At 40.8% G+C, this 24489-nt stretch overlaps 1 protein-coding gene across 1 annotated transcript; it reads right to left on the reverse strand.

Annotated features, from left to right (window-relative positions):
* Positions 1–294: 294 nt before the first annotated feature.
* On the reverse strand, positions 295–1086 carry LOC149159232 (uncharacterized). The gene has a single exon (XM_089434235.1). It carries the CDS (start codon positions 1084–1086, stop codon positions 295–297), a length of 792 nt encoding a protein of 263 aa, XP_089290361.1.
* Between the last annotated feature and the right edge of the window lie 23403 nt (positions 1087–24489).

The raw sequence follows: 24489 nt of genomic DNA on the forward strand, positions 1-24489 counted from the left end.
CACCTCGTTTTCTATCTGGCTTTCCACTTCCATCTGGGATTGAATTGTTGCGGTTTCTGACTTTCCCTCAGCCCGTTCTTCAACTGTTTTCCCCATATTTGCGTCTTTTCCTTTATTTTCATTTACAATTTCCATTGGTGTATTTCCAGGATCTTCATCGTCCTCTAGATTTACTTCGTAATCCTCGTTCTCGTTCTGTAGGATTTGAAACTTGTTTTGACTTGCTGTATGAAGGGGCTTTTCTTGTGACTGGGTTTTGGGACCCTCTTTGCTCTGTTTCTTTCTTCTTGTAACCTATTGAAAGCCCCTGTCTGCCTCCTCCATTTTTTCTGAATTACTTGGATATTCCTCTTGACTTCTCTTTGACTCCTCTTCCTTATTCAGAGGGCATTGCCTATATAGATGGCCATACTCATGGCACTTGTGGCACCTGAACGGAATATGTTCATAATCTATTGGCTGTTGCCACATTTCGTCATGATATTCCAGTTCGATATGCTCCGGGAGGGGTTCTGCTAAATTCATGTAAACACAGAGTCTTGCGTATGAAGTATATTTGCCTCGTTTTGTAGCTTCTGCAATTTTAACAAAGCCCCCAATTGTTTTCCCAATCCCCTCTAGTATTTCAGGATCCCAAAATTCATCTGGGAGCCCGAACAATCTAACCCAGATTGGGGCGGCTAGCATTTTTTCTTTTTCTGGGTTATATCTTTCTTCCCAGTACTTCATGAACAGGTCTGCATTGTTCATGAAGTACAGTCCTTCTTCGAAAACCCTATCCTTGTCCTCCAGATTCGCAAAGATGGCTGTGAAAAACCCTTTTGCTCCCAGTTTCAGATCTATATGGCCTTTTGGTCTCCACCTTTGGCCAATCCATTTATATAATTCCTTCTCAGTTGGCCAATACCCTATGAATTTACATATCAGGGAATGGTCCTTCATATAGCAGTTGTATTCCTCAAGTTTATTGCAGGGAATGACATATCTAGGTTGTTTTTGTGCCCTTGGAAGGCATTTTCCTCCCATCCTCTTTTGCCATAGGTTACCCATCACGGGTGCATAGTTTTCCTTCTGATTACGCTGCATTCCGCTTGCACTGGTTTCCCCTGCTACAACATTTTTGAAGGAGGGGATCTCTCCCCTCCCCTATTGGTTTTCCATTTCCCCCTCAGCTCTTATCTCTTTAAGTTTAACCTCACTTCTCTGCTGAAAACTGCTTACTTGATATGCGAATGTTACGAAATTACCTTACTCAATCTACCTTCCGTGCCTTTCTTCGCCTTCGGCCCCGCGATTTCTGCCTGCCATTCCAGACTGTTGCGCCATCTACAAACGCTAACCTGCACGCGCCCGCATCCTCCAAACCCTCATCGCCTCCATTCTACTTCATGTTGATTATGCTGATTTTGAAAAGCGTTGATGCAACACATTTTTTTAGAGGGCTTATTTTTAACACTTTAATTTTTTTATTTTTATTTTTATTTTTTTTATTTTTATGTATGAAGTGTGAACATTTTTTTTGTTAGTGATTTTCATTTTGATTTTGAAAAGCACTGATGAGTATCAACCCTTTTTGTTTAAAGGGCTTAGTTTTTACACTTTAAATTTTCTAATGAATTAAGTGTGGATATTTTTTTTAAATGTTGGTGATTTTCATGTTAACAATAAAACATAAAAATAAAAATAAAAAAAACATGTAAAAAAATATATAAAAAAACAAAAAACAAAAAACTATAAAAATGTAAAAAAAATCATAAAACATAAAAATAAAACATAAAACATGACAAAAATAAAAATAATAAAAACATGTTAGTAATAAAACATAAAAATAAAATAAAAATAAAAAACCATGAAAAAAATCAAATACAAAAAAATATATAAAAAAGAAAGAAAGAAAAAAAACAAGAAAACTATAAAAATGTAAAAAAAAACCAAAATTAACTCGTAAAAGTAAAAGAATTGAATAAGAAATTAACAAAAAGACAAAAAAAAGACATTCATAAAGAGCACCCACGGTTCTGGTGTGTGAACCTGGACGGAGGGCGAACTTAGGGTTTTCTCGGTGGTGGCTACTGCCTGAGCCTGCGGCGGCAGGGTTTCCCGCTGGTGGGGGTGCTGGTCGCCCTTCCGGCTTCCACTGTTCACAGTGCCGGGGCTCGACATCTGGTGGTTCCTGCGGTTCCGGGTTTCGCTGCTGCTTGGGGTTCTCCGGACCTGTTTTGGCGTGATTTCGGCCTCGGCTCCCCTATTTCCTGCGGTTTCCCTTGTGCAGTGATCATCTTCCTCTGCGGGGCTCGGGCTTTGAGCTGAGCGGCGGCGGCATTTCGTTTTTCTTCCTCTGGTACCTGGGGCTTCACAGCGCACCAACAGTCCCTCTGATTTGGCGGTTTAAGTAAGGGGTATTTTGTGTTCTGTGCTGCGCCGCAGCGCGGGGACTTGGGATTTGGGCTTCCTGACTCTCTTCTTGGGGGCGAGGTGGCTCTCCTAGCCGCCTCTGCCCCCGGAACCGACCCGCCTCAGCTCGTTTCAGGACCTGTTGGGCTCCTTTGCTGATGCTGGGCACATTTTTGGACCTTTGCTAGCCACCGTTGCAGCTATGGAGAGTGTTGAGGGATCTGAGGTGTAGAGTCTGTCTCTGCATCGATTCGTGCCGCTCTTCTATGGCTGATGCTGGTTAGTCTTTTTCCTGGCTTCTCTGGATATATGGTGGTCTTCATTCACTGGATCTTGCGGGCTTTGGTGGAGAGTTGAGGGGATGGGAGCGGGTGCCCATTTCGTGCCTCTCCCCTCTGTTTTTTGGCTGCCATCTGAATTATTTCTGCACAATCTACAGGAGCTTTCGATTTTTTTATGTTTATTTTTTTAGCTTGTAAGGGTAGGAGTATACTCCTGTTGGGGTTTACATACCCTGTTTCTGGAGGCCCTGTCTGAGGGCTGTATCTGCATACTTCCCAGAAGTATTGGTTATTGTAAGTGGTTTTTTACCACACTATTGCATATGCTTTGGCATCTACAACATGTAATCTCTATTATCTTCTTTTTAATAGAAATTACGAACTCTATTTTCCCCGGAAAAAAAAACAAAAAGACAAAAATATCAAAAAATAAATTAAAAAATGAAAATGAAAACGAATATATATATATATATATATATATATATATATATAATTTTACTACAACCCTCTCATATTCTATTAACAAGTTCTCAATTGAAATTTCAAATAATAAAAGAAATAGCAAAACCAACCCATGGTATGACAAAGATTGTAAAAGTGCGAGGAGAGAAATTAAGGAAGCTCTTGTTGAATTTCTTAAAATGGGAAAGATAAAAATGTACAAAGCCCTAACTGAAAGGAAAAAGAGGCAGTACATTCCTCAAAGACAAGAGAATCTCTTACACCTCTCTAAGGTAGCTCCTAAGAAATTTTGGAGGCAGATTCTAATTAGTAAAACTAAAGATAATAATAAAATTGCTCTACACGATTGGTATTCCTATCTTAAAAAGCTTTATGAATCTCCAAATGTCATGGATAACTTTGAAACCCTGCTCACAACGAAAGAAGTTTTCTCTTTAGAAGACATTGAGTTTGGGGTTAATCGCCTGGCTAATGGGAAAGCTAAGGATATTGAAGGTTACTAGGTGGAAATATTAAAAATTGGAGGTCCTATCTTCACCCCCACATCCACAAGCTTTTCAATCAAGCAGTCAAGCAAGGGTTCCCTAAACCATGGACTGAGAGCCTCTTTATCCCTATTTTTAAAAGTGGGATACAAATAACCCCTCTAATTATTGGACAATTATGATCATCCCTCTCTTAGCCAAGTTATATGGTAGCATTTTGGAAAAGAAGTTGAGCATATGGTTTGAAAGTGAAGGTAAGCAGACTAAGGGCCAAGCGGGTTTCAGAAGGCATCACTCAACAACAGGCCACCTCGTTACGCTTAGGATCTTTGTGGAGGAATGTCGTAATGATAAATCCAATCTCTTTTGTTGCTTTGTGGACTTTAGAAAGGTTTTCGATACGGTTCCTAGAAACAACCTTTGGAATAGATTAGAAGAGCTAAAGGTTCCTTTCGAGTTGAGAGCTGCCGCTATAAGGTTATACGAGAATGTAATTACCAAGATAAAGAGCAATGAGGGGTGGTCAAAAGATATTAAGTGTAATATCGGAGTTAAACAAGGTTTCCCCCTCTCCCCTACCCTATTTGGCATTTACATCGACAAGCTCGAAGGTTATTTAGAGGAAGCAGGATGTGCTGGCACGATCTTAGCTAGGATAGTCGTCATCCTTCTTCTCTATGCTGACGATATTGTTCTTCTCACAAGGTGCCCATCTGATCTTGATAAGCAACTTAGGCTTCTTAAGGATTTCTACTCTACCATGGGTATGATTGTTAACATTGACAAAACAAAAGTTATGATTATCAAATCCAAGAAGGACACTTATGCTAATTTTATGTATGACAATAGCCCCCGATCGGGGTGGTGGAAGTGGAGAGTACGATCAGAAGGATAACACAGGGGAGAGGTCGGCTAGGTCGGCCACCAACTGCCCTCATCATAATTCAAACGGACGTGGTGGCATCCTGCATGCCTGAGGGAGTTTCGAGGCAATGAGGTGACAGGAGAGTGGGGGGAGAGGAAGGAAGAAATGACGGCGGTAGTGGGATGGGACGTAGGACAGATGGGAAAGGGTTCATGAGGGTGGCTAGGGGAGGAGGAGAGATCAATGTGCAGTAAAGGAAGGAGAAGGGCGGAGTTGAACGGGCATCGGATTCTTCAGCGGTCAAGCGTAAGTTAGGGTATGTTTCCTTAGCCTCAACTCCTACATCTTATTCTTCCATACAAAGTATGTTGGAGGAGGGGGGAGCGTTGGGAATTGTTGGGGGAGGGCCGCGTCTGAGTGGGTCTGCAATTCACCTTGATATGCATAGTAAGTTGGAGGAGGAGGGAAAGCTGGGAAATGCAGAGGAAGGGTTGGATCTAAACGGGTCAGAGGTTTGCATGGTGAGGAAGCGTGAGGATCAAAACATCGGTATGCCGGGGGACTATAGGAGCAGGGCAAAGGGGCAACCTGAGAAATCTAAGTATGCAATCGAGGTGGGGGATAGGATAACAGAGGGCCCAACCATTTTTATCCCAGAGGGAGAGAGATCAACGAGTATCCAGAACAATGGGAGAGACTGGAGTGATGAAGGCAAGGCCAGCGATAGGGACATGCAGGCGTTTGGGACGAGTACAATTCCTGGAAAACTAACTTCTGATGTTGATAATTGTAAATAGGAGGCAGTAAAGGGGAAGATGGCTTGCTTAGGTAGAGGCAGGGGTCGTGGAGGCAGAGGGTGTCAGAGCCAGCCGGGTAGAAACAACCCAACGACCTCGACACCAGCAAGTCAGAGGCATGGTAGGAAAACCATGAAGACGGTTGTGTAAGAAGTCGCGCGCGGTACAAAGAAGGCACTGACGATGACATTCGTCAGCTAATACAGGAAATGGAAGACAATGTCATGGAAGAGGACTCTGAGCCCGAGCTGGGGGAACGGGGGGATATTATCCCCAACCTAGGGCACACCAGAGGAAGGATGACACTCTATCAGCAAGCCCTGCACGTGTACTAGGTGTTGAAGCACTTACTAGCCAAGGCTCTGGAGCAGGTGGCGGGTGAAATGGCAGAACTAGCCCAAGGTATACCAAATATCAAGAAGGATATGAAAAACCTACAAATCATCATGATTATGCAAGATAGCAAGCTAGATGAAATCCAACAACAATTGAAGAAGTTATCTCCAGCACCGGGTGACTCGGCGACAGCACTTGCAAATGTCGATTCTGACAAAGATGACCGAAAGGATTAGTTTCTTGCAGTGTCTAGTTTGCTTCATTTTGCGGATAACATTTTCTTTTCAGCTGTTTTATGTTAGCTTGGAACATGATTAGTGTTTTTAGTTATGCTGCTTACCTAGCTTGGATAGAAAGAATTATTAAATTTTGTTATTGGATGGCCTATAATAGACTCAGGTGGTCAACAGACTTGGTTTCCCATATGGGCAAGTTGAGGCCACCAAACTAATGTATATGGAACAACTTGTTTTTATAAATAGATAAAGAAAGACACTACCACAACTTACAATTTTATTTATTTATTTTTATTTTTATTCTTTTTTTTTTTTAATTTTTTATTTTATTTCATTTTTTATTTTTTATTATTTATTTATTTATTTTATTTTATTTTTATTTATTTATTTATTTATGTATGACAATAATAACTTGGTGGAATTGTATTCTTACAAGTACCTAGGAATTAATATTCATCACAAGCTCAATTGGAACTATAGCATTGAGAAAAGGATTAATGGAGGGTGGAAAGCTTATTTTGGTCTTGAAAATAATTGTAAAACGACAAACCTTGTAATGTGGGATAAAAATAAGTTCCTATTAGAAACTTTAGTCACTCCTGTTATCTTATATGGATGTGAGGTTTGGGGTTGCAGCATCTCTAAAGAATCCTGGAGAAATATTGAAAATTAAAAGAAATACACCCTATCCTATTCCCCTTATAGAAGTAGGTCTTTCCCCTATCAAGAGCCTAGCTATGATTAGGCTTTTGTTGTACAAGCACAAACTCAATAACATAGGAGATCATAGACTTCCTAAGCTAGCTTTAAATTCCAGCCAAAACCACCTAAGGCTCAAACGTGGGTGGTATAAAGACACGAGGGTCTGGTTAAACTATTGGAAGGTCAACGAGAATGATGCATTGCAAAACATTAATAACATTAAAATATTATTACTTCTAAGTTCAAAGAAAAAATGTGGTGTGAGGAAGATTTAGCGGCTAAAAGAAAATTAAGTTATTATAAGAAGGTCATCAACCCCACCCTATAAGATCAAAAGTATCTCTATATTTTAACTAGCTCAAAGAAGAAAATTAATATAGCAAAGATTAGAATGAACTCTCATGAGCTCCATAGTGAAACAGGTCGTTGGGCAGTTCCTAAAACACCATGGATGGAAAGGATCTGCCATCTCTGTGAGAATAAGAACATCGAGGATGAAAACCACTTCCTCTTAGAGTGCCCTGCGTACAACCACATTAGATCTCAGTTTCATAATCTTTGTCGCAATATTGACCTTCCTAGCCTTTTACGATGTCAAAATTATAGTGAGCTCAGGAGGTTTCTCTCCAAGCTTTTTGAGCATAGGAAAAAAATCTTAAATCAAACTAAATAATTTGTTTCTTTAGGTCCGATAGACCAAAGTTTGGTCTCAGTGGACGTTAACCATCATCATCATCATAATTTAAAGAAAAACAAATTGAACCACAAAAAAAATCTAAAAACATTGTTTTTAAGTTAAAAAAACAAATAAAAAAGAAAAACCTTATATATATATATATATATATATATATATAATTCAATTCTTTAGGTCCGATAGACCAAAGTGGACGTTAATTAGCATCATCATCATCATATATATATATGCCAAAAAAATTAAAATAAAAAAAAATTAAGAAAAAAAAGTAATTAAAAATAAAAATTAAAAAATATTTAAATTAAATAATTTAGATAAACAAAATTAAAAATAAAAGATAAAATAAAATAAAAATTTAAGATTTATTTATTTTTATTTTTTTAAAAAATTAAAATTAAAAAAAAAGAATAATAATATTTTTTTTAATAGTAAAAATTAAAAAAACATTAAAAAATAGAAAACAAAAATAAATAAATAAATAAATTATCAAAATAAAAAAACAAAATTAAAAATAAAAAAATAAATTTCAAAACATATTAAAAAAAAAACAAATTAAACAAAAAAAAATCAAAACAAATTACAAAAATTAAATTAAATTAAAATTAAAAAAAAATTGAAAAAAAAATTAAAAAAAAGACAATTAGAAAAAAAAAAACATTAATTTTTTTTTTAAATAAAACAATTAAAAAAAATAAAAAATAAAAGACAGAATTCCCCTCCACCAACCCCTCATCTCTCCCCTCCCCCCTCGGTCCTCCCTCACCCTCCTCCCCTCCCCACCCTCGGCCCTCGCCCTCCCTCTCGCCACTTGACCCCTCCCCTCCCTTCTCCTCCCCCACGTCCCTCACCCTCCTCTCCCCTCCCTCGACACCCGCTCACCACCCTCCCCTCCCCTGACACGCGCTCAACACCCACCCCTCTTGGCCGCTAGCTGGGGGCCCATGCGGGGAGGGGAGGGTTGTGAGCGGGTTTTGGGGGAGGGGAGAGGGGGTTGAGGGATGTAGGGGAGGAGAAGGGAGGGGAAGTGTCACGCCCCTACACTGGCGATAATCTTCCAACCGCACTATAGCGAGGTGCGGCACCACGAACACTTCTTTTCACCAATACTTATGTTCATGGACTACACCTTAACATTCCATACTTAGCTTATTTTTCGTGACCAAGTATTATATTAGTCCTTTACACAGATGAAAACCCATACACACTCATCATCAACAACATTATACAAGAGAAATGCACAATAGTATAAAGGGAGGGGCAACTCCCTACAATATGAGTATGCCCGAATATCAATATATATGAATTTTCCACTTTTTACAAAGTATAAGTTAAACCTTGGAAACCCCAAGTTTACACTTAGCCAATTTTCCAACTCGTCGTGTTGTTTGACCAACTTGGGCGCACCTCGTCATAACCGTGTCGCCTCACCTGGGCGCCCTCCGCACGAGTCACACCTTCGTTTCACCAAACCGACACTTCTTTGTTTCACTGTGCATGGCGTGCCCACACTCGGTTCGCCTGTCCGCACATTCAACGTTTCGTCGTGCACAACTGCCCACTGCACACCTACTTGGTGTTTCACCCGTTCAGCTTGTTTCGTCGGCAGGCGCACTTGTCGTGCTACCCTCACCCAACTCACAGAACTTTCGCCCGAATGCCCTCACTCAGCGCTTCACCCGAACTCTCATCGCACCAACCAACTGACTGCACAACCTGTTGTGCACGACGCACCCTCACCCGGGTCACCGTCATGCAGCTCGCCCAGTTGTCCAACCGCGGTTTTGCCCGAACGCTGCTCCATTTCGTCTTGAACGCTGTTTCGACCTGCCTGTCGTGCGGGTCCATGACTTGCGTTATACCGCAGTCACCCCACGCCTTCGCACTCTTGCAGCTCTCCTCAACTCTTCGCACTTCTCGCCTTGTCTTCGCTTTGCGTCCAAGTGATGATCATTGTGTTCTGATGCCTTTGTCCAACCATCCGTTCGCTTATACATACGATTGGCTGGTGGGTCGTGCCACTCGGCTGACCTATGTTTACAACGCTCAGTCGACTCGTCCAACATCACAATGCTCTCCCGAGAGTTGGGTCAGCCCGCCCAACTCGTTGGACCGCCCCCTCCGCTTGCCCATCGCTTATTTCTTCATTCGGTCAGCCCACGGGTTGAGCGCCCAACTCGCCCGTCTTATAAACATGCGACCAACTCTTGCCCACGCGTAAGTGTCTCGCCCATTTGGTCGCACTTCAACTCGTCCTTCGCTCAATGGAGTGTCTCGCTCGTCACACAGATCGCAGGTCCTTACATCCTCCTCCACTTGAAGTCATTGTCTTCCTCGACAATATCTCATCTTGGTAACCATCTACCACCAAGATAATCATCTGAACAGTCATACCCTTGATCCATGATATCAACCAGTCCATACACTTCAAACATCCCTGCAACATATGAAAAACGACCGTCTCCACCATGTGTTGTCCCATCCTGTGAATTGTCGTCAAGATACTCCAACATAATGCTAACACATCTCTGCACACTTCGCGACCCCATGTTTTGAACTAGTTGGGTAGCTAATCCAACTGTCATGCCCAAACCATGAGAATGCACATCCTCATGCCATCATTAGTTGTTTATCGAACTTCTGCCACATCTTGGACTCATCAAGAATCTGCTCTAATCCCATGCTCAGGTCCATGGAATCTCCATCCCATCTGCAACATGTCAATTCAGTCCATGGTTTTGTTGTATAATAGTGCACAACCTCTCCATCGGCTCATAAGTATAACATCTCCATGTTTCCAACCTGATTTCCATGACTCCTCCAAGGCCCCCTTGTCAAGGTGGTGCAGCCCCTTCCAACCAAGGTCCCTGCACCAACCCATCTCCAAGCTTGTCTATCGAGAAAGGAGGGCCAGGAAGTTTCCTCCCTAACTCTCATCCACCCATGTATCAGATTGGTACTGTGTCCTCAATTATCTGTGCATAGCCTCAACCTCCTCACATGTACACCCAAGTTTCCCAAGCTTGTCTTTCATCAACTGAAAGTCATATATGCCCATAGCATACTTGAAAAACTCCACTATGCCAGCTAGATCTCTACCTGCATAATCCTCACCAACCACTGCTTTTGAAGGAGTATTTGGACTTCCTTCACCTGCAACTCCATTGTGAAGATCTTCAGTAGAAGATGTCTCTGCCAAGTGCTTCAGGATTCGTGAGATTGATCTCCCACTTCCTTCCTTCTTCCTCGCTTTTGCAACAAATTCAATCAACTTCCCTTCCTTCGTTGTTTGAGTCATACTCCCAAGTCCTCTTTGCACCACATCCTCATGCTTCACATTCGGATCTTTGGGATACAAAGTAATAGAATTCATCCTTGGTCTATACCCCAAGCAACTCCTCCTATTCATCGGAACTAACATAGTTCTCCCTTCAGCTATGATCAAGAGAATGTCTTGGTCCATCATCAATATGGCTTGTGAAAGCTTCATGAAATCTTGCCCCAACACCATAGAATGATCATCCATGTCCACGATCCTCAAGTCCAACTTTTCAAACCAGGAGCCCACTCTCACCTAAGTGTTCTCCATCACACCAGTAACAACTTTCATGGTAGAGTTGACTGCTTTGAAAGCACTCCACTCTTTCTCCATCTTAGCTTTCTTTCCAAAAGACTTTGCTACCTTCCTACTTAAGAAGATATGAGTAGCCCCCATATCCACAAAAGCTGCAAATCTCTTGCCCTTCATGGTCACCTGCACAAAACTCAACTTCAAGGCATCACCTCCTTCTGTGGGCTTTATCTTGTGTCTCACATCGGAAACCTTCCTCAAGAATTCAGCCTCAGAAGTGTCCATTGGCTTATATTCCAACTCGACATTTATCCTAAGGTACTTCACTTCCTTGCTTGGCTCTTCTAAGAAATTTTATCTTGGCTCAGCTTGACTTCCTTCAAGCTTATCCTTCATTGCATTCTGCTCAAGTGCACCAATCAAGTGCCCATTGACTGCTTTCATAGAACTAAGCTTCCAAACATCTGCCTGATTGTCTCGGTAGTAGTCCCCTAGTCTGCCAATGTAGTCGAGCTCATCCTGCTCAATTACAACAACCTTCTTACAAAGAAAATTCTTCTTCATATCCTCCTCAAGCTGCTTGACTTTGGTCTCCACCATGGCACTTTTCTCCCTTAGTCGAACTCTCTCATCCAAGAGTTCTTGAAGACTAAGACCATTTCGTTGGATCTCCTTATCAAGTTCCCTGAGTTCAATATCCATCGTACTTCCGCATTGGTTCATGAGTTCTCCAAGTTCTTCTCTCAACTTCAAGCAACCTTCCTGAATCTTCATATTCTCGGCCTTCATCAAAACCCATTCAAAACTCCATCTACTCACCTGTTCCAACACTTTGTACCGGAAAGCTTCACCTGCATTATGGCTAGATTCACCTGCCATAGGTTCTTCTACCATCTTTGCCATTCAGCCTTCTTCACCATTCACCTAAATCACCCTGACACCACCTGTTCACTTGCAAAACTTGAATTTCCTTTCAAGTCTTTGGTCTTGTAGAATTAACTCCTTGATTTAGTTCACCAAGTTTCCTGCGATACTTGGACCAACTCTGATACCAAATGTCACTCCCCTACACTGGCGGTAATCTTCCAATTGCACTATAGCGAGGTGCGACACCATCGAACACTTTCTTTTTACCAATACTTATGTTCATGGACTACGCCTTAACATTCCATACCTAGTTTATTTTTTGTTACCAAGTATTATATTAGTCCTTTATACAGATGAAAACCCATACACATTCATCATCAACAACATTATACAAGAGAAATGCACAACAATATAAAGGGAGGGGAAACTCCTTGCAATATGAGTCTGCCCAGATATCAATATATATGAATTTTCCACTTTTTACAAAGTATAAGTTAAACCTTGGAAACCCCAAGTTTACACTTAGCCAATTTTCCAAATTGTCGTGTTGTTTGCCCAACTCGGGTGGGCCTCGTCGTAACTGCGTCGCCTCACCCGGGCTCCCTCCGCACAAGTCACATCTTTGTTTCACCAAATCGACACTTCTTCATTTCACTGTGCACGACACGCCCACACCCGGTTCACCCATCCGCATGTTCACTGTCTCGTCGTGCACGGTTGCCCACCGCACACCTACCCAGCATTTCACCCATCCAACTTGTTTTGTCGGCGGGCGCACCCGTCGTGCCACCCTTGCCTGACTCACTGAACTTCTGCCCGAATGCCCTCACCCAGTGCTTCACCCGAACTCCCGTCGCACCAACCGACTGATCGCACAACCTGTCGTGCATGGCGCGCCCTCACCCAGGGTGCCGTTCCACTCGACTCACCATCGTGTAGCTCGCCCGACTGTCCAACCGCGGTTCTGCCCAAACGTTGCTCCGTTTCGTCCTGAACGTTGTTTCGACCTGTCCGTCGTGCGGGCACATGACCTGCATTAGACTGCAGTCATCCCACTCCTTCGCACTACTGCAGCTCTCCTCAACTCTTCGCACTTCTCACCTTGCCTTCGCTTTGCGTCCAAGTGATGATCGTTGTGTTCCGATGCCTTTGTCCAACCATCCGCCTGCCTATACATACGGTTGGCTGGTGGGTCGTGCCACCCAACCGAACTATGTTTACAACGCCTAGCTGACTCGTCCAACATCGTAATGCTCTCTCGAGATGTGGGTTGGCCTGCCCAACTCGTGGGACTGCCCCCTCTGCTTTCCCATCACTTATTCTTCGTTCGGTCGGCTTGCAGGTCGAGCGCCCAGATTGCCCGTCTTATAAACATGCGACCAACTTTGCCCACGCATAAGTGTCTCGCCCGTTTGGTCGCACTTCAACTCATCCTTCACTCGGTGGAGTGTCTTGCTCGTCGCACGGACCGCAGGTCCTTACAGGAGGGGTCAGGTGGCGGGAGGGATGGAGAGGGTCGAGGGTGGCGATGAGAGTGGGGTAAGGGAGGGTCGAGGGTGGCGATGAGAGGGGGGTGGGGGAGAGCCGAGGGGGGAGGGTGGCGAGACGGATGAGGAGTCCGAGGGTGGGGACAGGAGAAGGGGGAGGGAGGGTTGAGGGGGAAGGGGAGGGCCGAGGGGGAAGGGGTCAGCGGGGAGGGCCAAGGGTGGGGAGGCGGGGGAGGGGCGAGGGGTCGGCGGGGAGGGTTGACGGTGGGGAGGTGGGGGTAGGGGGGTGAGGGAGGGCCGAGGGTGGGGAGGTAGGAGGAGTTAGGGGAGAGGGGATGGAGGGGGAGGCAAGGGGGGTGAGGGAGGGCCGAGGGAGGAGGGGAGAGGTGAGGGGTCGGGGGAGGAGAGAGGGGAGTGGTGTTTATTTTTTATTAATTGTGTGTGTATGTTTTTAATTTAATTATTTTTAATTGTTTTTAATTTTTATTTTTATCTTTCATTTTTTTTTTTAATTGTTTTTATTTTTTTGTAATTTTAATTTAATTTGTTTTGATTTTTTTTTTTTTTGTAATACGTTTTTTATTTTTTTGTAATTGTTTTGATTTTTTTTTTTTAAATTTGTTTATATATATATATATATATATATATATTTTTTTTTTTTTTCCTTTAATTTTATAATTTTAATTTAAAAAAATCAATTCTTAAATTTTTATTTTATTTTCTCTTTTATTTTTAATTTTTTTTTATTTAAATTACTTAATTTATTTTTTTGATTAATTCTTTTTCTAATTTTAATTTTTTTTTGGTAATTATTTTAAGTTTGTTTGTTTATTTGTTTTTGTTTTTGTTTTTTGTTTTTTGTGTTTTTTTTTAATGAGGTTTTTTTTTCTTGGTGGTTCAATTTGTTTTTCTTTAAAATATATGTGTTTTTTGAAATTTTTTCATTTTTTAATTTATTTTTGGTTTTTTCTCGTTAATTTTTTATTCATTTTTTTTTACGAGTTAATTTTGGTTTTTTCTGCATTTTTATAGATTTTTTGTTTTTTTATATATATTTTTTTGTAATTGGTTTTTTGTTTGTCATTTTTTTTTTAATTTTATGTTTTATTACTAACATGTTTTATGTTTTTGTCATGTTTTTTAATTTAATTTAATTATATTTAATATATATATATATATATATATATATATATATATATATATATTTTATTACTAACATGTTTTTATTATTTTTATTTTTGTCATGTTTTATGTTTTTTTTTTTTACATTTTTACATTTTTATAGGTTTTTGTTTTTTGTTTTTCTTAAGTTTTTAATATTTTTTTTAATGTTGTATTTTATTTTATTTTATTTATTTATTGTTTTTTTTTCAACATTTGATTTTTTGTTTTTTTTTTCAATATTTGAATTTTTGCATTTCTATATACTTTTTATATTTGATTTTTTTGTGTTTTTTTTACTTGTTATTATTTTTTATTTTTATTTTCAATATTTGAATTTTTGTTTTCTTATGTATCTTTCATATATATATATATAGGGTCCATGTCGATGATTGTCTAGCAACCTGATCCCATTATATGTGGAATCTGATAGTTGATTTTAAATTTTTCGTTATAATGAATTGAGTCGGCGCCACAATGTGTTAATTTCATGGTTGGTCTTTAAGTTTTCATTACAATGGGTTGAGCTCGCCTACACTACGTGTCAATTTGAAAGTTGATTTTTTTTTTTTTTTTTTACAATGTCTCAAGTTGTCTTATGCTAAGATTTTAAAATCGCTATCAATTTAACATTTAAAAAAATTACTCTTGGTATAATAACTCTTTCATTCATGTATTCATTTTTAAAGTTTCTTTAGCCATAATTTTTTTCCATAATGTCATGCTTGAAATATTTTGAAAACTTGAGTTTTTTTGTAGTCATAATCTTTGGTTTTAATCGCATGGTTGAAAAATTGTCAAGATTTTAATGTTTTTCTAAGTCATGATATTTAATCTTTAATGCTATGGTCGAAAACAATTACAATTTCAAGGTGTTTTAGAGTCAAGATATTTTATCTTTAACACCATGGATGGAAATAGTTGGAATTATCAGACATGACATTTTATCTTTAACATCATGTCCGAGAATTGTTGGAATTTTACAGTTTTTCAAAGTCCGGATATTTTCTCTTTAACTCCATTGCTAAAAAATGTCAAAATTGTAACCCGATTTTTTTTTGTTATTCTAGAATAAACAATTTTTTTAAGGGTGTTTTTTTCATCCATTAAAAAAAAATGTTTTTCACTTCCATTTAAAAAACATGTTGAAAATTTACCTTAAAAAAACATCGTTCTGGAATAAGCAATTTTCATTTTTGGGGTTTTTTTCATGTTTCTTTTGGGTATTTGGGCTCGAGTACTTGTTTTGAGGTAATAGTCCCCATTTCATCTGTAACTATGTTAATACCGCGAGGTAAGTATTTAAGATCATTGAATACTTGGATTAAAATGTTGTTATGTGAAAAACAGGTGATTCCATTACCTTGATGTTTGGAGCTACGCGAAGTGGATGATTCTTTAGAAATCACGAAGGATCAGGACCAGAATATAGTCCATTGATTGGACCTCCTTCAAGTGACGACGAAAGGGAGGGACAAAATACACCACAAAGCGTTGTTCAACTAATCACTCAGGGGATTCCTCGAGAAAATCATCCTTCCATGCCACCTCCACTGCATACACCTTCGCCCACACCTCCACCTCCACCACCACCATTCAATGTGGCAAACACAATGAAGATGTCGATCTTCAAAGGTATAGGAAACGAAGATGCAGAGCAGTTTTGGTTTGTTATGAATGTTGTATGGACAACACAACATATTACTGATGACAATATAAAGAAGGCACAATTGGTTACTACTTTGCAGGATCACACGCTAACCTGGTACATTAAGTATTGTTCTGATAATCCTCTTGCAATGCTGGCAGAGACTAAGGCGACTTTAAAAAAAGAGTTCAGTAAGACTAAGTCTGACTCGTAGTCAGTAATTGGATTTAAAGAGATCATGACGAGGGTCGATGAGATGGATTGGTAGTTTGATCAGAGGTTGTAGTGTCAGATTAGAGAGGCTAACATGCAGATCATACATAGCCGGCATTGCGAATGGTTTATCACATCGCTTTTGCCCCACTTGAGGATTGCTCTATCACATCAGAAGATAAGAACATAGGCAGAAGCCTTAGAGATCGCAATGAGGCTTTAGGGATCACCTATTCACGATACGAACCGGGGCGTACAATAGATCCACTCACAATTAGCTAACTTACACCTATAGTTACAGAGTTTGAAGAAAGACAAGGAGACTAAACTAGAAGTGTGCATAGAAGTCTGGTGTTTGAAGTGTAAGGGTCATGGGCACAATAAAGATCACCATCTAGTGTACGCAAATTATATTACAGGAGGGGGGCCAATTCCCTTGAAGCCAGAAGCCCCAGCAGGGTCGAGTGTGGGGGCTGTGCTATGGTGTTCTATTTGTCAAGTTGTTGGACAACATGTGACGGATAATTTCCATTTACTTCAAAAGTTCATCCAGACACCCCAGCAGTTGTTCTGTAACTTCTACAAATCTGTGGGCCACGATGAGCGCCACTGTCGAAGCTATGAGCTAATGATGGAAAGGACACCTACATACCAGATGCAAGCAAAAACTTGACCTCCAGATTAGAGTGCCGAAGGAGTGCGCGGAGGTTATTAGGGTCGAGAATGGGGTTGACAAGGAGGAGGACCTGGTAGAGGTTGCGGCTAGATTATCTTCTACAACTGCGGATAGCCAGGGAAATATGCGCGAGAGTGCCAAAATCCTACACACCTGTCATGTCAATACTGCAGACAATTTGACCATACTATAGAAGAATTCCGGTGCTAATAGCTAAGATGCAAGAGAAGAAAATACAACTTCAACAATCTACACAGAATCTATAGATGATGAGGGCTAAGCCCCACGAAGAAGATCAAAGCATTAACATTGTGCTAAGAAGTGTAATGACGACTAGCGTTGATAAGGATAAGCAACTTGAAGAAGAAGGATGGGTTCGCAAAGCGCTAGAGAAAGAAGTCAGCTTTGATTTGGATCACGCTAAGGAAACATTTATGGAAGCTAAGAAGATATTCATTGAGACCTCCACCTCAGGAAGCTAGGAAAAGATGCAAGAAATCAACGCACCTGTAGAGGCTGAACCCTTTGTACTCACTACGTTTTTAGAGACCTGCATAAAACTCCTACGTGATAGAAAAGCTGTGGAAGGCCTGTAGGAATTAATAAATAAATGCGCCAGCAAAGAGAAAGTCCCTGATGGACACCAAGTGGTTGGAAAAATTGGCAAACATAAGGCATGAACAGGGCACGAGATGAGGTTCACCGTGCAGATAAGTGATTATGAGATGGACAAGGTAATTTTGGATCTGGGTTTCCATGCGAATGTATTACCGAAACAAACATGGGAAAGGATGGGGAGACCTGCACTGTAGTGGTCTCCGATTCAGCTTAGGATGGAGAAATAGCAGAAAATCATCCCCATGGGACAGTTATATGGAGTAACAGTTGATATAGAAGGTGCGAGTGCGATGGCCGACTTTGAGGTTATAGAAATTGTTGATAACAATAACCCCTACCCTGTGCTCTTAGGAATTGATTGGGCTATTGACATGAATGGGGTCATTAATTTGAAGAAAAGGACGATGTCGTTTGAAAGAAAGTCGCTGCGGGTTATAGTGCCACTAGATCCTGCAGAAGGAGCATGATATACTGAACCATTCCGCAATTATGAAGAAAGTGATGATGAACTAGACCAAATCTACAAAATAAGAGCATGAGATCAGGACTAGATAAATCTGACGGTAGATGGGAGGATTGCATTGAACTGGGAGAGTTCCTGCACCTCTGATTTAGATGAGGAGTTAAAGCATTGGCAAAATCGTTTACACGAAGTGTCTACATTGCGATGCAACATGATGACGAAGTCACTGTGCTGTGTTTCGTCGGAGGTAAGGAATTTACCCTATAATGATGGTTTAATTGACGTGGGTCTATTTTTGGATGAATTTGAGTGTGAAGTCCCTCAGGATCATTGCTTCCAAGCATTAGAGTTGGAACTGCGCACTACACTTCCATGATGGTGGGGTACACATAAGGATAGCTTTGCTGGATGATCAGATTACTGAAGAATGATGAGGTTGTGGTTTGTGCATGCTAACACCAGAATGACTGAGAAATATAATGGAAGGGATGATCTGGGAAATCACCTAGCGAAATGGACTGCAGCATGGGGACTAGAACCACAGTCAGAGTGGGTACACATATTTTTCCATACCTTGGATACAATTACCATGAACTGGTATATGGAAATGGAGCTCCGCCATGACACCGCAGAATGGGATGTATTGAAGGAAGGGTTCTTATTGACCTTTAGCTTTGAAGATGGCTTCACAAGCATCAATGAAGCACTACAAGAGATTAAGGCGGTTATATTTAGAACGCTGAAGGAACCTATGGAATGGATCCAACTAGATTGGAGCACCCAGCTGTGCCATGCGTTGGAATGCTATAATGTGACCGCTGAAGAGGAGGATGAAGACTCGAGAAACATTAATATTCCAGAGGCAGAAGGGCATCACGAAGTCGAAGGCCCACAAATAGAAAATGCAGACATCTCCGCACCTTTGAAGACAAAGCAAGTAAACATTGGCACTGAAGAAGAACCGAAGTTCGTGAAAATTGGAGATTATTGGGATGACGCTACAATGGATAAAATTGTTGAGTTACTAAACGAATACCAGGATCTATTCCTCACTAAGTTTTCATATTTACAGGGCATAGTTGGCTATTTGGGAATTATAAAGATCACTCTGAAGCTAGACACAAAGCCCGTTAAATAGAGGTCATATCACCTTAATCTTAAATAGAAGGAAAAGGTTCACCAAGAGATGGATAAGATGTTGGAGGAAGGCATCATAGAACCTGTTGAAGGATTTGACTAGGTGAGCTCGATGGTGGTTTAGGAGAAGAAACAAAAAGGTGAAATAAGGATTTGGGTAAATTTGCAGAAGCTTAATGATGCGTGTGTTCACAACCCATTCCCTACGCCGTTTATAGTTGAAGTGTTAGACAATGTTGTGTTGAGATTGCAACAAGATGATGGAGCTTAGTGAAAAGAGTCGCCTTCACTAAGTGGGCCCGCAGGCTATTTTTGGCGCGAGTCTATTTTTAGACTATGTCTATTTTTAGACATATGGATCATGTCTATGTTTATGGATGATTGATCAAGTTGGGAAAAATAGATGGACTTCTATTTTTGATGAAAGTGTGAGTGATCAAGTCTATTTTTAGACTGGCTGTCAAAAATAGAAAAGTCAAATATTATTATCTCACAATAATATTTGGACTATAAACTTAATCTTATTCTCTTGGAGCACTTCAGTTTGAGCTACAGAAGTGGCACATGCAGCTGTCAGAAGGAAATTCATTTTTCTTATGAGTCAGTTGAGTTGTTGCATGCATGACTTCAGTTAGAACTCAAGTGAGTTGAGTTTAGTGGACTGGAGGTACAGTTGATGGAGTTGTGTTCAGTTTAACTTAGTTAAACTGGTTGTAGTTAGTCTAACTGCAGATAGACTAATGATGAGTTGTTAAACTAATTATTAAATCATAATACAACTAAAGAATACATCAGTTAACTCAGTTGCATGTCAGTGCATGTTCAGTTCAACAGGGACAGGTGATAGAGAATCAGATTGCTATCAGTTGTGACTATAGTTGTGCACCAGATCTTGCACAATCAAAGGATTGAGTATGCCAATGAGTTTGCTCACGTATTTGGCCCGCATTTTAGCCTTTGCTCACGTCCACAAAGAGTGAGTGACTATTTTGCAGGTGAAAATCGAGTTTGGGAAGCAATTCTCATCAGTTCTTGAGCAGGTATTGAGCAGTGGAGGCAGGCAAGCAGTGGAAGAGATTTGGAGATCAGATCTGAGCTGTATTGTGTGTAACAGAGGTGGAGATACTTGTGAGAAGTATTATGCTGTGTAATGTTACATGACTCAATCATTAATATACAGATAGTGTGGGGTTTTTAGCGAGATGCTTTCCCCGTGATACATACTGTGTTAATGTGTGAATGCTCTTGATGTTTTATTGTTATTGATGCTGCTATATTCTTGATCAACGTAGAGGAGCTTATGTATTGTGTATGTTTTCCGCATTAGTACATGATCAGGATAATCTCCATTGAATATGTGTTAAATTATTCAAAATTTCTACATGTTGGAGGGCAAGAGGCTTATTCCTTCACTAACGGGTTTTCTAGGTATCATCAGATCAAGATCGCACCAGAGGATAGGATCAAAACGACATTCGTGACAGAGGGTTTGTTTTCAATACACTGTGATGCTGTTTGGACTCAAGAATGCACCTACGATATTTTCCCGCGTAGTCATAGCATCATTCAAGGAGTTCGTTCATAAGTTCCTGGAATTATACTTTGATGACTGGACAGTGTTTGGATTAGTGCAGTGCCATGTAGCAAGTCTACGCATAATGTTAGATAGATGTCGCAGATACCAGATTGCATTGAATTTGAAAAAATGCATATTCTGTGTTCCTTTTGGGATCTTGCTGGGTCATTTTGTTTGCAAGCAAGGATTGATGGTGGAACCTGTAAATATTGCGGTAATTGTGAATTTGGAGGCCCCTAGGAATGCCAGGAAGCTACTTGTGATGCTGGGACATATGGGATACTATAGAAAATTTATCAAATCTTATGCTCAAATTATTGCACCCATGGAGAAACTATTAAAGAAGGATGCAACATTTTGCTGGGACAAAGAATGTCAGCAGATTTTAGATGTGTTGAAAGAAAGATGGTCACTGTGACAATATTGATATTCCATGATTGCAAAAATGAGTTTCATGTTCATGTGGATGCCTCTTGCATTACGTTGGGTGCAGTGCTAACGCAGGCCGGTGAAGGAGAAATGGAACATCCTATAGCCTTCACAAGTAGGAAGTTGTCGAAGGTCAAGAAAAATTATTCAACAACTAAGCGCGAAGGGTTGGCCATGGTGTATGTGCCACAAAAATTAAGGCATTATCTCTTAGGAGGGCATTTCAAGATGTACACGGATCATTCTACCTTGAAATACTTGGTCAACAAGCCTGTGTTGGGGGGGAAGATCTGTAGATAGTTGCTATTATTCTCGGAGTATGAATTTGAAGTCATTGTGAAGCCAAGTAGGTTAAATGTGGGACCTGACCATCTATCACAGATCAAAATAGGAGAAGATCGTACTAATCTGGAGTAAGGGTTACCAAATGCACATCTCTTTGCGGTACGTGTAGCGGATGACCATTTTGCAGACATTATTCACTTCTTTACTATGGGGATGGCACCAGAAGGATATACAAGTTAGCAGAAGAAGGAATTAGTAGTGCACACAACTGATTTTTCAGTTATTGTGGGACATTTGTATAAAATGGGTGTAGATGAAATATTGCGAAGATATGTGTCAGACTTTGAGCAGGATAGCATTCTCGCTGAAGCTCATGGGGGAGCTGTGGGAGGCCATTATGCAGGCAAGGAAACTGCACAGAAGATTTTGCGCACAAGTCTATGGTGGCCAACATTGCACAAGGATTCCAAGGCGTATTGTAAGGCGTGCGATGCATGTCAAAGAACTGGCAGACCATCGCAAAGAGATGAGTTACCACTACATCCTCAAGTATCTTTACAGCCCTTTGAGAAGTGGGCGATTGATTTTGTTGGGCCAATTCAGTCCCCTGGAAAGAAAACGAGTGTGTGCTATATTATCACTGTGACGGAATATCTAACCAGATGGGCGGAAGCACAACTGGTTAAGGATTATATAGGGGCTATGGTAGAAAAATTCTTGTTTGAGTATGTCTTAACCAGATTTGGTTGCCCAAAAGTGTTGATGAGTGACAGGGGTACGCACTTTCTGAATGAAACGATCAGCGCATTGACTGAAGAATTCCAAGTCTACCATCAGAAGAGTACACTGTATCACCCGCAGGAAAATGGCATTGTTGAAACCTTTAACAAGATTTTGGAGAACACACTGACAAATATCTGTAATGCACAGCGAAATGACTAGGATGTGTGCATACCTGTAGTACTATGGGCTTATAGGACTACTTGTAAGAAGCTGACAGGGCAAACGACGTTCAAATTAGTATATCGGGTCAAAGCCGTAATGCCGATGGAGTACATTGTGCCTAGTCTGCACATAGCAGCTCTAACTGAAATGGTAGATCGTGAGGTCTTGGAGGAAAGGCTCGCACAACTGATGGAGCTCGAAGAAGATTGATTTTTTGTCGGATTCCATCAACGAGTACAGAAGGAACACAAAAAAGTGTGGCATGATCGCCATATAAAGCTTCGTACATTCAAGGTATACAATCTTGTCTTCTTATATGATAGTAAATTCACTAAATTTCTGAGTAAATTCTAGATGCATTGGTTAGGGCCATATATTGTCAAAGAAATTATAGACAGTGGCGTAGTTCAACTCGCGAAGATGAATGGGGAACCCTTTCTGGGGAGAGTGAATGGGAGCAGGTTGAAGTTGTATACAGGGGATCCTACACAATGACTATATGGCAACAGGATAGTCTTAGTGCTCTAGGCAGTTGCAAGGGAGCATGGGACTATAAACTACACTTCCCGGCTTGGAGCACAACGTAATGAGTAGGCTGCATGGAAAATAACGATGATGCAACCTATGAAGTTGTGCTCAGGAAGATACACCACGGGGGAAGGTACCACGCAACGCAGCAGGAAAATGACTGTTGGAGTTACTATTTATGACTTGATGGCCAGAAGACAGTTAAGTAGAGCGGGGTGGTGTAAATTAAGGTAAAAATATTTGAAGATATACCGCCAAAAAACATTTATTATCAGAAATTGGGGGGAACGACTGGATTTGAATTCAAAACCCCCTATAAATTACATGTGTCGGTGCAATAGAGAACACTTTGCGCTCTCAGAATTGTTAGTGAATTTCATTGTCTGTTGCCTATGAGCCGAGTGTTTTGGGAAGATTTAGTTGCAAGCCCCGTGTTTGCCAAATTGCCTGAGATAAACCAGAAGCTTATTCTTGAGCAAATGTCTGCACCAAGTCCTACTGAAACTGTTAGTGTTGGTGATGTTGTCTTTGACACAGTTGCCCCAGAAGTTGTAAGTATGGAAGCTCCGACTACTGTGCCTACGACACCGAGGTCGCCTAGGCCGAAGCATACCCCTACCATAGAAAACTAACTAGCCAAGTCAAAACAAATCACGAAGGAAAATCAGAAGAAGTCGGTGTCGATGTGCTCATCCTCAAGGAAGCATACCAACACACATGTAAAGCAGAAGAAAGATAAGCAGCCAGAGAGAGTAGTGGACTTGGAGGCAGAAGAATTCTAGGGAATAAAGGATATTGATGTTGAAGGAGTGGAACCCATGACAAGGCTACCTAAGTATATCCCTTTGTGGAAGGGAAAATCAAAGGTCATGAAGGACTAAGATACCTAGAAATTTACAGTATCCATGCCCCTAATACTAGAGCATGTCCCTTTTGAAGGCCCTCAGCTCACGAGGATCCCGTTGTTAAAACTGGAGGATTGGGACCTCGCAGCCACACTAAGTTTCCACATTTGGCAACAGAAAAATATATGTAGAAGGTCTATTATGAAGAAACATGTGCTACAACATTGGAGACGAAGGAATGGGTTTGCGATGTTGAGAAATCAAGGTTTCTCAATCTGTTGTTGGTGCCACATTATCACCACACCCCCATTAATATGATATGTGTGCACCAACTCCTCACACTGGTCCACGATGGATGTTTATGGCCAGGAGAGCCTATCCCCATCACGAACATGCTAATTCAAAGAATCACGTGGCTGACTTACAAAGGCGTGAACCCGACTACGAAGTTTGGAGGGAAGACTGGGGAGAAAGATCTTGCAGACAAGATGGAGAAGGAAAACAACCTCCTTAAGAAGTCGCGAGGGTATTACATTATTTTTATTACAGACCAGGCAGTTTAATTCGCTGCCCAGATTTTGGCAGGGAAAGTTATGAGAAAATGTCGTGCAGATGAAGTTCCAGCGCCAGTAGTTTCCCTTACTACGAAGTGCGTGAAAGGTGTACAATTTAATTGGGCAAGGTACCTTTGTCAAGAGTTCCTAGCGAATTATCGAGAAGCCCAGGACGAAACCAAGTTGTTCCACTATGCTTGGTTGCTGCTGTAAATTGTGCTCGTTGCATGGAGATTG

Source organism: Pinus tabuliformis, chromosome 5_2, assembly GCF_031772625.1.
Source record: "Pinus tabuliformis cultivar Carrire ecotype Pingquan chromosome 5_2, CPIR1, whole genome shotgun sequence".
NCBI lineage: Eukaryota > Viridiplantae > Streptophyta > Pinopsida > Pinales > Pinaceae > Pinus > Pinus tabuliformis.